This window comes from Scylla paramamosain, unplaced genomic scaffold (genome assembly GCF_035594125.1).
Source record: "Scylla paramamosain isolate STU-SP2022 unplaced genomic scaffold, ASM3559412v1 Contig21, whole genome shotgun sequence".
In the NCBI taxonomy this organism is placed as follows: domain Eukaryota; kingdom Metazoa; phylum Arthropoda; class Malacostraca; order Decapoda; family Portunidae; genus Scylla; species Scylla paramamosain.
Window position 1 is genome coordinate 762,501 of NW_026973686.1, and position 15,435 is coordinate 777,935.

The 15,435-nt window shown below is 44.4% G+C and overlaps 1 protein-coding gene across 7 annotated transcripts in view; it reads right to left on the bottom strand.

Moving 5' to 3' along the window:
* Window positions 1–15,435, bottom strand: part of LOC135097467 (uncharacterized) — a 192,307-nt gene that overhangs the window by 8,333 nt on the left and 168,539 nt on the right. For 6 of the 7 annotated variants that reach the window (XM_063999409.1, XM_063999412.1, XM_063999407.1 and 3 more), the window contains 2 exons: window positions 8,215–8,622; window positions 7,902–7,976 (listed from right to left, as the gene is read on the bottom strand). In XM_063999409.1, the coding sequence (XP_063855479.1) occupies window positions 7,902–7,976; window positions 8,215–8,622 (483 nt within the window). The remainder of the gene's footprint in view (window positions 1–7,901; window positions 7,977–8,214; window positions 8,623–15,435) is intronic. The other variant, XM_063999410.1, reaches the window with a different exon arrangement.

The window sequence follows — 15,435 nt, forward strand, 5'->3', positions numbered from 1 at the left end:
TGTTTGACATAAAAAAAAATGTTGAAATTTAGCAAAGTTAAGTATTTTTCGGAGCGATCGTTCAAGAACGAGCAGGTAGAAGCGGCCAAGCACCACCACACCATGACGGTGTGTCCTCGTGAGTGTGCCGCGGCGAGAAGGAAGCGAGCCGCGAGCTTTACGCATGCGGGCCAAACACCAAACAGGCACTCTAAGTCTCCGGCGCTCACTTTTTCTCACAACCATCAACTCCCGACTGATCTCTTCTTTATTACATTCATAACCTTATGTCATTCCCTCGTTCAAATTGACATATATAAATGATTACAGACCTTTAATTACTCTCGCATCGTAGCAGGTCGTGACATTTTCAAGCCTTATTTCATGTCACAAGGGGTTATCATTCTGTCCATTAATTATTCCTCTCATGATGGAATCTTAGTGTTCGGATGGGAAAAAGCAAGAAGTCGTTCACTAATGTAAGTCAAGCACACGGTTCTCAATTACTCCCGTTAAGTAATACACTAACCTCGAGAAGTAGCACTGGTAGTGAATGTCACAATGTCTCTCTCTCTCTCTCTCTCTCTCTCTCTCTCTCTCTCTCTCTCTCTCTCTCTCTCTCTCTCTCTCTCTCTCTCTCTATCTATCTCCCCTTTACAAAATGTTACAAAAAAAATATGAAAATAAAGAATGCAACGCTTCGACACCAGTGATAATTTTCGAAGCAAACGACAAGTGCGTGTGTGTGTGTGTGTGTGTGTGTGTGTGTGTGTGTGTGTGTGTGTGTGTGTGTGTGTGTGTGTGTGTTTCCCCTCCATTTCTGGATTTACAGTTAAACTACGTGAAAGCAATATAATGGTAAACAAAAACATGATCTTGTGTGTGTGTGTGTGTGTGTGTGTGTGTGCTTTGAACACCCGCGAAGCGACAGTCAGCGGAGCGTTGTGCAGTCACCACCACCGACACTACAACAACACTAACACAATTCACACAATACAAGCTTTAAATCCTCAGTCTCCTTTTGCTTCGTCTTTTCAAGTCAGAAACAGGTCCATCGCTTGATTAGGACGCAGCTGCTTCTGTTTATGGGCGGTGTTGTTAGCATTATAACTATTAATATTATTGTTATTGTTATCATCACAATTCCCAGCTCCTTCACCAAACTGTAGCAACTGGACTGGCTTCCATGAGCCACCTTCTACATGGACTCAGTGCAGGGCTCAAATATGGGTGAACAGGGGCCCTTGTGATTTCACAGCAGTGTGCTACCCCTAGCACATATTTTGGATTTTTTTATATGCTAGTTAAATCTGGTGCTAGTACTGTGTGTGGGTGATCAAATAAACATGGTGGTAATGCAGCTGCGTTATATTAATAAAATAAACTATAAACTATACAAAATGATAAATATGTGAAGCTGCTAGGAGTCACAGGTCCAATCCCAAGTCTGGCTGGACGAGGACTCTGCGTATGTCCGCCAGCAGGGCTAGGCAGACACTGACTGTGCTGATGTAGGGGTGGTTACTGGCCAGGTCAGGTCATGGCCAGGGCAGGCGTCCGGAGATAAAGGGTGTGAGGGTTGACTTCACCCACGTGGTTGACCGAGGCTGGCGTCAGGTCCCAGGGGACCAGAGGATGGAGTGCATGCGGCTTGGTTAAGCGTCATGCCACAGCAGTCATAACTCCAGGGGACACTAATTTGAGGTCGCCAGTCTGTTTAACCTACCCATAGACAAGGGAAATACTCAAACAACACTTAACACCCACAGCTGCAGAAGAATCGACAACCAGTTAACATACAATAACACGTTTATGGTCGAGGTATAATACCCGATTGGGTTTCTGCCCTCTGTGACAGTCCTCCCACTGCCCAACAGAGTCTTATAGCCTCAAGCTGAGTAGTATCGTTTACTGCCTCCTGGACGACAGATCGTGTTAGGACCTGAGGAAGGAGTAAAGTTTACTACGTGGCTAATTATTTAGGTCTTCTGTGGCTGGACTGCATCAGCCCGCAGTAGCATTTAAGACAAACAGGGTCACTAACAAGAGACACCAGAAACTACAGCAAAGAGTGCTTACAAACACACAGGAGTGTCAATCACCGTTCACTGCGCCAGCTCGACCTGTACTCTCACACGGGCAATGAGTCACTTCCCTAGGTATAGAATGTAATTCACAACTACACTTATTGGCAGACTACTATGGAGACTCCTAGTCTATATAAGTAAGGCAGGGCGTACGGCCAGTAATGACTCACTTATCCACTTAAGGCAACTAACCCGGCTAATTAAAATTCTGCCTTACTCTCCTTCGAACATTAGAGCAAGTCTTAGTACATCTGTTTCTTCCAACTGCTGGGTGGTGACTGAGAAAGTGCGCGAAAACACTCTCCCCACACTGCTGCTAAGGGCGGTACAAGGAAAGAAGGGAGGGGGGGTGCGACAGACACACACACACACACACACACACACACACACACACACACACACACACACACACACACACACACACACACACACACACACTCTTCCTTCACACAAAACTACAAGAACCTAATTACACACACACCTTTCACTCAAAATTCAAAATCATGGCGACTCCTACACCAGCCTCGGAGTCCCCCATCTGGGGAGGGGAACAGAAATGTCCCCAGGTCGGACTGCTCTTCTGGTATCGACCCTAAGTGTCTTGACACGCCTCTCAACTTTTTCTTCATTAATTTCTGCAACACTCACGGTCTTAGATTTAATTTTCAATCTATAGAACATCACCTCTCCTCTGATAAACCTCATCTTCTTTCCCTCACTGACACACAGGTGTCTGAGGCAACTGACAGTAACCCAAAGTCCAAAGCAGGATGTTGCATTTATGTGCGCAATGACTTTACCTGCTCTCGTGCCAACGCTCTTGAATCTTCTGAGTTTTCCACCATCTGGCTACGACTAAAGAGTCACTCTCAAGCTAAATTAATCTGTGCTGTATACCTCTCATCTAACTCCTCTGACTATAAGAAATTCTTTGACTTCTTAACTTTTAAAGTGGAGCACATTCTGACTCCCTTCCCTTTTGCGTAGATCTCCATTCTTGGAGACTTCAATGTTCACCATTAGCTTTAGCTTTACTCTCCCTTCACTGACCATCCTGGCGAACTAGCCTTCAACTTTGCTATCGTCCATGACCTAGAGCAATTGGTGCAACACTCTACTCGTATTCCTGACCGTCTTGGAAATAAACCCAACATTCTTGACCTTTTCCTAACACCTAATCCTTCTGCGTATGCTGTTACCCTCTCTTTTCTGTTGGGCTCCTCTGATCGCAATCTCATATCTGTATCTTGTCTTATCACTCCAATACCTCTTCAGGATCCCCCTAAGTGGAGGTGCCTCTGGCGTTTTACCTCTGTTAGTTTGGGGGGATCTGAGGAGGTATTTTGCTGATTTTCCTTGGAATGACTACTGCTTCTGTGACAGAGACCCGTCTCTGTGTACCGAGCGCATAACAGAGGTGATAGTGTCTGGCATGGAGAGGTACATTCCTCACTCTTTTTCTCGACTTAAACCTTCCAAACAATGGTTTAACACAGCCTGTTCTCGTGCTATACATGATAAAGAGGTGGCCCATAAAAGGTACTTGAGCCTTCCATCACCAGAATCTCATGCACTTTATATTTCTGACCAGAACCATGCCAAGCCTGTTCTCCAACTGGCCAAAAACTCCTTTATTAATAGAAAGTGTCAAAATCTTTTAGGATCTAACTCCCTTCGTGACTTCTGGCATCTAGCCAAAAAATATCTCCAATAACTTTGCTTCTTCTTTCCCTCCTTTATTTCAACCAGATTGCACCACTTTTATCACATCTATCTCTAAAGCTGAACTCTTCGCTTATACCTTTGCTAAAAACTCTACATTGGACGATTCTGGGATTGTTCCTCCCTCTCCTCAACCCTCAGACTACTTCATGCTACCTATAAAAATTCTTCGCAATGATGTTTTCCATGACCTCACTGTCCTAAACCCTCGGAAGGCTTATGAACCTGATGGGGTCCCTCTTATTGTTCTCCAAAACTGCGGCTCTGTGCTTGCACCTTGCCTAGTCAAACTCTTTCAGCTTTGTCTGTCAACATCTTGCTATCTTGCTGGAAGTTTGCCCACATTCAGCCTGTTACTAAAAAGTGTGACCATTATAATCCCTCAAACCACCGTCCTATTGCTGTAATTTCCTGACTATCTAAACTTTTTTAATCTATCCTCAACAGGAAGATTCTTAAACATCTATCACTTCACAAACTTCTATCTGATCACCTGTATGGGTTCCATCAAGGCCGCTCTATTGGTGATCTTCTGGCTTTCCTTACTGAGTCTTGGTCATCCTCTTTTAGAGATTTTGGTGAAACTTTTGCTGTTGCCTTAGACATATCAAAAGCTTTTGATAGGGTCTGGCACAAAGCTTTGATTTCTAAACTACCCACCTACAGCTTCTATCCTTCTCTTTGTAACTTCATCTCAAGTTTCCTTTCTGACCTTTCTATTGCTGCTGTGGTAGACGGTCACTGTTCTTCTCCTAAATCTATTAACAGTGGTGTTCCTCAGGGTTCTGTCCTATCACCCATTCTTTTCCTTTTATTCATCAATGATCTTTTAAACCAAACTTCTTTCCCTATCCACTTCACAGACGTCCAACTCTTCAGGAAGTAAAAAGCTCACGCAGGGAAGCCTCAGAACGATTGACTTCGGATCTCTCTAAAATTTCTGACTGGGGAAGAACAAACTTAGTATTTTTCAATGCTTCAAAAACTGAATTCCTCCATCTATCAACTTGACACAACCTTCCAAACAACTATCCCCTCTTCTTCATTGACACTCAACTGTCCCTCTCTTCTACACTGAACATCCTCGGTCTGTCCTTTTCTTATAATCTAAACTGTAAATTTCATATCTCATCTCTAGCTAAAACAGCCTCTACGAAATTTGGCATTCTGAGACGTCTCCACCATTTTTTTCACTCCCCCCATCCAGCTGCTAACTCTATACAAGGGACTTATTCCTCCATGTATGAAGTATGCTTCACATGTCTGGGGGGCTTCCACTCATACCGCTCTTTTAGACAGGGTGGAATGAAAATCTTTTCGTCTTATCTACTCCTCTCTTCTAACTGACGGTCTTCAGTCTGTTTCTCATCGCCGGAATGTTGCATCTCTTGCTATCTTCTACCGCTATTTTCATGCTAACTGCTCTTCTGGTCTTGCTAACTGCATGCCTCCCATCATCCTGTGGCCTCGCTGCACAAGACTTTCTTCTCTCTCTCATCCCTATTCTGTCTACTCTAGGGCAAAAAAGTATTCTCAATCTTTCATTCCTTTCTCTGTTAACTTTGCAACCCCCTACCTGCTTCTGTATTTTAACCTTCTTATGACTTGAATTCCTTCAATAGGGAGGTTTCAAGACATTTATCACTTTAGATCTTATTCAGACACCGGCATCTCAGTGGGGCCCCTTTTTTTTTATTGGACTTTTTTTGTTACTCTTGACCGGTGTCCCTCCTATACAAAAATTATATATATATATATATATATATATATATATATATATATATATATATATATATATATATATATATATATATATATATATATATATATATATATATATATATATATATATATATATATATATATATATATATATATATATATATATATATATATATATATATATATATATATATATATATATATGTTGTGGCATAAAAACTTCAGTAAACAAAAAGTTATTTATTGTGTTTGTTTTAAACACGTCAGTTTATAATACAGAGTGGAGCATTTTTTGTGTTTAAAGAAAAATCTTACTTGTGAAGGATTTGTTTTACATTTATAGGTCTCCAAATTTAAGAGCTTAACTATCAAATTATATAATTGTTCATATATGGCATCCAGCATTGAGGATTTGTGCTCTTGGTGGTTATCACCTGCATCTGTGTGTGTGTGTGCGTGTGTGTGTGTACGTGTGTGTGTGTGTGTGTGTGTGTGTGTGTGTGTGTGTGTGTGTGTGTGTGTGTGTGTGTGTGTGTGTGTGTGTGTGTGTGTGTGTGTGTGTGTGTGTGCTTATGTGTAACTTACCATGAGTTGCACAGTTTACTGGTAACTATTACATGGATTTGAATTCTCTGCATCTAATATATTCCTCACCACTGCTTGACTATTTTTGCTCAGATCGCGTTGGCCAAACGAGCCGTGACACAGCTCTTCCAAATTCTCCTCCAGACACTGCACAATGACAGGCGCCCCATCCCCAGATTTTAGTCCTTCACAGTCCCCTCCAAAGTAGGCGGAGCTGTTTCGAGTTATGAGATGTTCTCGTGATTCCTCTGGATTTGCACACATCAGTCTGAACACATATACTAGCCATCCGGCAGTGTCTTCCCATCCAAACCCAATCTCTTTGGTGGGGTCATTATGTCTAGCCCGCAGCTCCTTGGGGCTGTCCTCCCATTCAGCCCTCAGCTCTTTGGAATTGTTCTTCCATTCAACCTCCAGCTCCTTGGCAGGTTCCTTCTCCCTGTACCTTCTATGCTCCAGCCACCGTAGGAACGCGTTCTTAAAGCAGAACCCGCTCGGCACTGCGATGCTCCATTCCCGTGTGAAAAACCAGGTGCAGAAACTCTTCTTGTGTCGGGGCATCCAGCGCTCGGCCTTGAGTCGCGAAAGAAGTAACTTTCCCATCAATTGCACTTGGCGCTCCGCCAGGCTCAACGTTCCTAGTACCTTTGCTTCTGTCAAGGCAAAGCTGCACCGCCAAGAGCCGTCAGCTGCATTACTGAGCTGCATGGTGGAGGTGTCCTCGGGAGTAAGGAGGGGTCTGGGGATTTGTTCCTGCCACGGCACCTCCAGCACCGGCACTAGGTCCACGCCGACCAGTAACAGTGGATATTCCTGCCCCTGCCAGGCCAGAGCGAGCGCCACGCCTACCTGTGTGCTAGTTAATCCCGGTGGCACCAGGCTCAGTCTTTCATCTTGCAAGGTGTGATCAACGAGGAAGCGGTGCACCTCCTCATACAGATTATCCATAAATTTGTTTCCCTGAAGATACATATTTTTTTCTTTTTTTGCCTCCACAGCTATTCGTAGTCTGCCCTTCAGCAATGCCTCCTTTTTCTCTCTCTCACTAACAATAACTCTTATATCGTCATGGTGAATCACTATATTTACATCAAATTCATCAGGAGCGTACAGCTTGGAGCCATCCCCAGAACTGCCCACCAAACTCAGGTTTCCGCGGTAGGTGGGATCTTCCTTTGACACGTTTTCCATGATGACGTTCAGTTCCGCCATTACCGCTTCCTTTACCTCAAGGGCCTCTCCTCTTGATAAATCCAAAGTTTTCTGCTGCAACTGAGCTTCCTGTTGTAGCTCCCGGAGTGGTTTACTTTTTATAAGTTTCTTAATTATTCTTTCGGGGTAATGGCGGTCGAAGGGTGTTATTACATTCCGGCTGTACTTATAATACATCTTGTGGTACCCTTTAAAGTTTTGCTTCACTTGCTTGGCAGTGGTCCCCGCGCGGCAAGGTGAGTCATGCACCTCTTGTTGGGCCAGCAGGTCACAAGTACTTGTGTGTCCAAACATGGCGGCCAAGAGGCGCGGCGTCTGGCCGTAGATATCGCGTTGGTGTGCGTTTGCGCCAGCACTCAGCAGCAGCGCCACGCAGCCATCCTGGCCATGTGAGGCTGCCTGGTGAAGGGCTGTGGTGTCACAAGTATCGTCGAGCACCTCGTCAATGGGAAGAAGTCCTTCCTGCAGAATCAGATGAGTCAGGTGCAGAAAACCTTTGCGCGAGGCCAGAAGCAAGGCGACACGGTTATCAGCTGCAGAGACATCCTTACTCTTGCCAAAAAGAGCATTCTGTACGTACAACGCTTTCCGTACCTCCATCTTATCGCGATCTCCCTTTTGGCGAAGCTCCAGATTCTCTAGTTTTGTCCGCTCCATCTCGAAGACTTTCTGTGTGACGTGAGGGAAACAGAAAATAGTGAATGTGTGGAGAGAGAGAGAGAGAGAGAGAGAGAGAGAGAGAGAGAGAGAGAGAGAGAGAGAGAGAGAGAGAGAGAGAGAGAGAGAGAGAGAGAGAGAGAGAGAGAGAGAGAGAGAGAGAGAGAGAGAGAGAGAGAGAGAGAAGGAAGGAAAGATGGAAGTGACATGTATGATAAATATCTAAACACAAACAAACAGACAGCCTCACCTGGTCCAGCTTCCGTCGCTCCTCATCGGTCATCATGTGCACTGCAAGTCGACCGTGTGTGTCCGGCACGTATGGAGAGCCCCCGAGGTCCCTGGTTAACACCTCGACCATGCCCTGGTGGCCAGCCTCCAGCGCGGCGTGTAGGGCACTACCACCCAAGGTTCTGCTGAAGAAGGGCCACGCTCCCGCCCTCTGCAAGAAGGCGGCAGTCACAGGACAATTGGCTGCAGCGGCCTTTGTCAGGAGGTCACTCAGCGCTGCCCGGTCAGTGTCCTTACCCCATCGCCAGGCAGCCTGCCATGGGGAGTTTCCTTCGATGACTTTCAGCAGATTTTTTATGCCATTGAAAAAAGCGCGGCTGACCTTTCCCAAGCGACGCAGCTCCGCACGCAGCCGGCAGCAGTAGGCCTGTGAGAGAAAATTCAGGACATCAACTTGGTAAGATGCCTTTGAGGCATATGTGGTGTTCGCTACAGGACCGAAGAGGGTTTGTGTTTTTGTGTTTGTGATCTTCATAATCTCTGAGCTCCACAAACAGGATTTTCTTTTGGTCAAAGCATCAATTCATATTTTATATTAAAAATTGCGAACCAGAGTGTATTATTTACAGGAACGCAAACATAACGCATCATATGTTAACAAACAATGGTGATTGAGAGCAGCTGGAGATCAGAAAACCAATATGAAGGAGGCAGTAGACAACTGCTGAAACGTGTCTCACAACACAAGGGAGTATTCACAGCCTACACTCTAAAGACATTTCCTTTACACAAAACTACGTGCAACTAATTACACGCATATCTTTCACTCAAAATCCAAAATTCAATATGACGACTCCTACACCAACCTCGGAGTTCCCGTCTGGGGAAGGGGGTCACAAATGTCCCCAAGTCGGAATATTCTTCTGGTATCGACCCCAAGTGTCTTGACACCATCCTGAACTTTTCTTCATTAATATTTGCAACATTCTTTTGCCTCACCGAAACAAAGGTGTTTGAGGCGACTGACAGTAACCTCTTTTCTGTACCCTTCTTTCTCTATCCTCATCTTCAATCCAAAGCTGGATGTTTCGTCTATGTGTGCAACAACTTAACTTGCTCTCGTGCCTACGTTCTTCCGAATTTCCCACCATCTGTGTACGAGTACAGAGTCACTCTCAAACTAAATTTATCTCTGTTGTATACCTCTCACCTAATTCCTCTGGCTATGAAAGGATTTTTTACCTCTTAACTTCCAAAGTGCAGGACATGTTGACTCTTACCTATTGCGGAGATCTCCATTCTTGGAGACTTCATTGTTCACCACCAGCTTTGGCTTTCCTCTACTTTCACTGACCAACCTGGAGAACTAGCTTTTAACTTTGATATCCTCCACGACCTATCAGATTCCTGACCGTCTTGGAGACACACCCATCATTCTTTTCCTAACCTTTTCTATTTATGCTGTCACCCTATCTTCTCTGCTGGGATCCTCCGATCACAACTTCATATTTGTATTTTTCCTAACACTCGAATTCCTCCTCAGGATCCCCCAAAGCGGAGGTGTCTATAGCATTTTGTCTCTGCTAATTTGGGGGACCTGTGGAGGTACTCTGAATATCCTTGGAATGACTACTGCTTCCATATCAGAGACCCGTCTCTGTGTGCTGAGAGCGAAACGGTGATAGCCTCTGGCATCGAGGTATACATTCCTCACTCTTTCTTTCTACATAAACCTTCCAAATCTTTATTTAACACATATTCTCGTACTTTATTTAAGGGGGCGTCTCTGGAGTATTTTCATGAAAATTTTTAAGATTGACAAAACTTTTTTTTTTTTCGCTTAACATGTCGGGGATAGCACGAAATATCAGGTGATGAATCTTGTTTTTGAATATCTAAAAAAAAAAAAAAACTTTCCCTTTTAGATATTTAAAGGAAGCATTGCCCTGACACACATTGCCTGCTTCTGCATTTCCATCAGTAGTAGGTAAATTGCCATGGGGGGTCGCCCATCCTAAAATGGCATGCCATGAGGGAGGTGGAGGGGGCAACGGCGACGGCGACGGCGGCGCTGACGGGGAGAGGTAGGGGCGTGTGTCATTATCCTTTGGTGTGTCATTATTCTTTGGTGACTATGATATGACTAAGTGAATCAATAATGGTGGGTTGGAAGTAATTGTGAGGAAGAGGGGGGGGAACCTGAACGCGTCAGGCAAGGCAGGCGGTGGGGATCGCTGACGGCTTGACGTCAGGGTTGCCATCACACGCATGGTTTGGGAGTCACTGGTGGCTTGCCATTACAGCCTCCCTTTCACTCACGCGGATCCTGGACGGCCGGGGTGGTTTGAATCTTGTCATCACGTGTTCCCTGTGTTCCCTCCGGCATCTCAGTACATTCCAGTGTCTCCCACTACTCGATGGTCAAGGTCAGCGGAAGGGAAGGGGGTGGGGGAGGATTGAACTCATCAGGTAACGCAGGCGGTGGGGATCGCTGACGGCTTGACGTCAGGGTCGCCATCACACACATGGTTTGGGGGTCCCTGGTGGCTTGCCATTACGACCTCCCTTTCACTCGTGCGGATCCTGGATGGTCAGGTTGGTTTGAGTCTTGCCATCACGTGTTCCCTCCGACATCTCAGTACATTCCAGTGTCACCCACCACTTGATGAAGGGAAGGAGATGGGGGAGGACTGAACGCCTCAGAAAAGTGGGTGGCGACGCCGCCAGGGGTCATGCGGCCTTTGTTTTGGGCCACCGCGCGGCCGCCACGCGCTAGTCGCACGCGCGGATCCTGGACGGCCAGGGTGGTGAGTCTTGCCATCACGTGTTCCCTCCGACATCTCAGTACATTCCAATGCCCAGCCACTTCCCGATGGTCAAGGTCGGCCACGCTGTGCCGTTATATCCTCCAGCCTGTCGACATATATATGACATGAAAAGGTGAAGTTTAAAGTCAGTCTGTTAGTTGACAGGGCATAAAAAAAACATGTCGTTCAGAGATAGTGACGATATATACGTATACCTATCTTCTCTTGCAGGCGGTAGGTCATTTCCCAAAAACACAACAACAGAATTTGAAAACAGAATATTACCCATTCATTTAGACACCGGTAGGGATTATGAAGTCGCCTGTGTAATATTTTATTCCCTAAATATTTCTACTGCATTACGGAAGGGGATCCAAATTCCAGTATATCGTTTTATGGTCGGGTTAAGCAGTCCGAGTTTGATGTGTATGAATATAACATGTATACCTATCTACCAGAAAGGAATATCATCTCCAATTTTACCGATAAGAACATACCGGCCATAACTAAGGCGATTAATGGACAGATAGTGAGAGAACTTCAAGCAATTTTGAATGAGTCCTTTAAGAAGATCTATTTCCCATACTCGGAAATTACCTATTACGACCGCGACTTGGAGAGAGTCATAGTTAACAATGCGATCGTGCCTCCTAATGACGATCCTATTTACAGTGATATAAGTATAAAATTTGCCTCGCATATAGCTCGCATTCTGGGTTTCAATCTAAATTTTCGCTACACCGTCTACTTTCAAAGACCTGGCGACACCATTTCATCTTCCAGTGCGAGCGAAGCTTCCCCCTCGACACCCATAAAATTATTCGTTCAATATGTACCGCGAGCTGATGCGGGGACGGATTATATGTACGTTTATACCGACATCATTTCTCCCACACGATTTGGTAAACAACTATAAGTTAATATAGTTAATATAGTTAATATATTAGACGACATACCACTCCCCGGCGACAGCACCAGTAAAGGTGCGAATCCAATTACGTATAAACCACTTTCCATATGAACTATACAGAGTGTGGCCATCAAAATTACCAATCAAAGAGGTAAACCTATTCAGTTTGAAGATGGGGGAAACAGTGTTACTTGCGTGTTACACATAAGACCACGTTAACTTTTACGTCTCGGACGTAAAGTTTTGAAGAGAATCGATCAAGGTGGGATAAGGGTAGGGGCGGAGATAAAGAAACAGGCAGGTGTTTCCTACTTCCGAGTCAGGCCACGCGCCTCGCGGTCGTCTGCGCGGGAAACTTCAGTGTTTCCCCACGCGCCATAGCGGACGGGGTGCAAGTGTTGACAATGCTATAGAAAAAAAAAAAAGAAAAGAAAAATGGGTGTTTACTGTGGGACAGCAGAGACGCGGCTTTTATGTCAAGTGTGTGGGAGATGGCACACTAATCCACCTGCCCCTCATGTGTGGAGGACCAGTGTGATTTATGCGAGCGGTGTGGTGTTCTGTTTCCACATCCTCCACCAGAACACACCTGCGAAGTTGGGAATCTTGATTCTTCTGGAAAGCATTATTACTTATTATGGCGAGAATGTATAATAATAAATATGAAATGACTGTCAATCTTTACAAGTTTGAGCTCTGAGTACATCTTCCTGTACAGGCTCACACTCGATTGAGCAGAGCGGTGACTTAGAACACACACGTCGGCAAGCGTCACAAGCCAACATCCCACGTGGAGGTTGGGGAAGAGGTGAGAAAAAAAAATCTACTATAAATAATAAATCAATAAATACGGCACCACTGCCACTACTACTAGCTACTACTAATATTCTTTTTTTAAGACTCGCCACAGTCGGGGCTGAGTGGATTATCGGAGATTGTATTAAATTCTTCCGAGACTTCAATTCCCCCGCTACCTACACAAGATAAATATCAATTTAATAATAATAATAATAAAAATTATAATACTGATAATAATAATAATAATAATAATAATAATAATAATAATAACAATAATAATAATAATAATAATAATAATAATAATAAAGTGTCGCTGCTACTTCTATTTTTTTTCCCCCAGACACGCCACAAGCGGAAGCATGCCACAATGAGCGCGGGACGCCGGAGGAACCGCGGTTAATTGATTCGAGGGAAAATTTTATGAGGAGCTTCACCAGACATCAATATGACATACCTGATCATGTAAGCAGAGATCCATTCGGACTACTTACTAATACAGGGAGTTCTTTATACGGGAAATTAGATCATATTTCACGTCACATGGCTCGCCATTCCCCTCCACCCTGAAAATATTTTCACACATTTCTCAGTTACTGGTTAAATTCTCTACCTTAGGCGAGGATGAACATCGAGTCATTCATATTGCTTTTAGAGCACGACTGATCACCTATCAAGATGTGCCTGACCTTGTTGATTTATGGATCCATCAGCTGAACAATCGGTAGGAAAGCCTTACCAGCGAGACTGAAGGATCTGGTTTTATCATTTCAAGAGTAGAGAATTTTTTCATCAACTATTGCTTGCATGTCGCGTGCAGTGGCATAGGAGATTATGTTGTATATCCTAAAGGCGTGCGAGCTGGGAATGAAATTTTCAATCCTGATGGCTGACATTCGTCCTGTGTTATTCGGTGTTTGGCGGCTTTCAGACCTCACGCCCGAGGTGTACCTTGGAAAAGAATTCCAAAAATATTACGGAGATGGCATGGCGGAGAGAAATATGTCACACGCAGAAAACTAGAGAGTTCTGTGACTTGAGAGAACTTGAGTCAGTTAGAAAGGTTAATTCGCCTGTCTCTGGATAAACTGACCAAAAGCGGTGAGATGTACTATTTAACATTATCAAGAAAAGGCTCACGCAAGTATAAAACTGTAATCCCACTCCTTTTACTAGGCGGAAGACATATGACGCTCATTAAAGACGTGGAGAAGCTGCACCAGAAATTGATGAAAAGCTCTCCCACCCTAGAGAGTCTTTAGATTTGCAAAATATGTTTCAGCTCAGTTCCCAAGTCTGTCAGTTTGAGCGATCACGAGTGCCGTTGCGACTTCACTCAAACTCTTCTCTTTCCAGGTGATGCCGAAAAAAGTAAAATTCAAAAATTTTGCCTACACCTATTAGCCTGCCTACTTAGCATTTTTTTGATTTTGAAACTATGATAAAACCTAAGGAGAATAGGAGTGTGATAGCTGAACATGACCCAATTGGCTACTCGTATCTCATCATCAATAGGCATGAAAATTTCGTAGAAAAAAGAAGTTATTTCGGCGAAGATCCCGTGAATAATTTCATTGATAGCCTATCCGAAGCTTGGCGAATCATCAAGGAAAGTGTAGTTGGCTATCCAATTAGCATGTCTGCGGAGGATGAAGTCCACTTCAAACGTCAGCGCCACTGCGAGGTCTGCCGTCAATCCTTTAATGTGAAAACCCCACCTCATAAACATCACGACCACTCATTACCACAAAATAATTACAAGGGGGCATTGTGCGCGCGATGCAACCTCAAGTGTCATGGCATGAGGAAATATCTAATCTCTCTGGCGCATAATATGAGCTTTGACGTCTCCTTAATCATAAAAGACCTGCAGTTGCCAGAGTCACACGTGGACATCTTTGCCAAGTCAGAATCACATTTATTAAAAGTAAGGATTAAGGAATTGCAGTTTCAAGACATTTGTTTGAAGTTTGAAGTCGACAGGCGATCAACTTGATCCACCTTACGACCCTAACATGTATCACCTGATCCAAAGAAATGTACGAGGATGCTTTGTAACTTGCGTCAGACCTCACCTGCAGTCAAACCACGAACCCGACGGCGGGCCCGGCACCTATGTGTTCTATCTGGACTATAATTCATTATATGCAACCATTATGTGTTCCCCCCTGCCTATGGGCAACATCAAAAACCTTTCTCAGTCAGAGATGGTTGATTTTTTTGAAGTTGGCATCCAGAATCACGCGACAGATGGCGATGTCGGTTACTGGCTGCATTTGGACACCTGCGACTTTTCCCCCGACGTGGCCCGGGTCACGGATGAGTTCCTTCTGTGCCTCGCACATATGACTATTACAGAAGATGACATCTCGCCGTACAGTAAAAGACTGTTAGAAGCTGAAGGTCGTAAGCTGGGGAAGAAAACTCGTAAACTCGTGGCCAGTCATAAGAGACTGAAAGATCATCTCATCAGTCTGGAATTGCTGCAACTTTTACTCTCACTTGGACTGGAAATACAATGTGTCCATGCTATATATAGCTTCAGACAGGCTCCATACCTGAAACCTTTTATAGAAAGGAAGGTTACTCAGCGTAAAAATGAGACGTGCGCCATTAAAAATCGCATTTGCAAACTGATGTCAAACGCAGTTTATGGCAAATCCATGCTATCTGAAGTGAAGTATGGCCTCCAACAAAAATTAGTGACAAAAAGAAAGTCTTTCCTGAA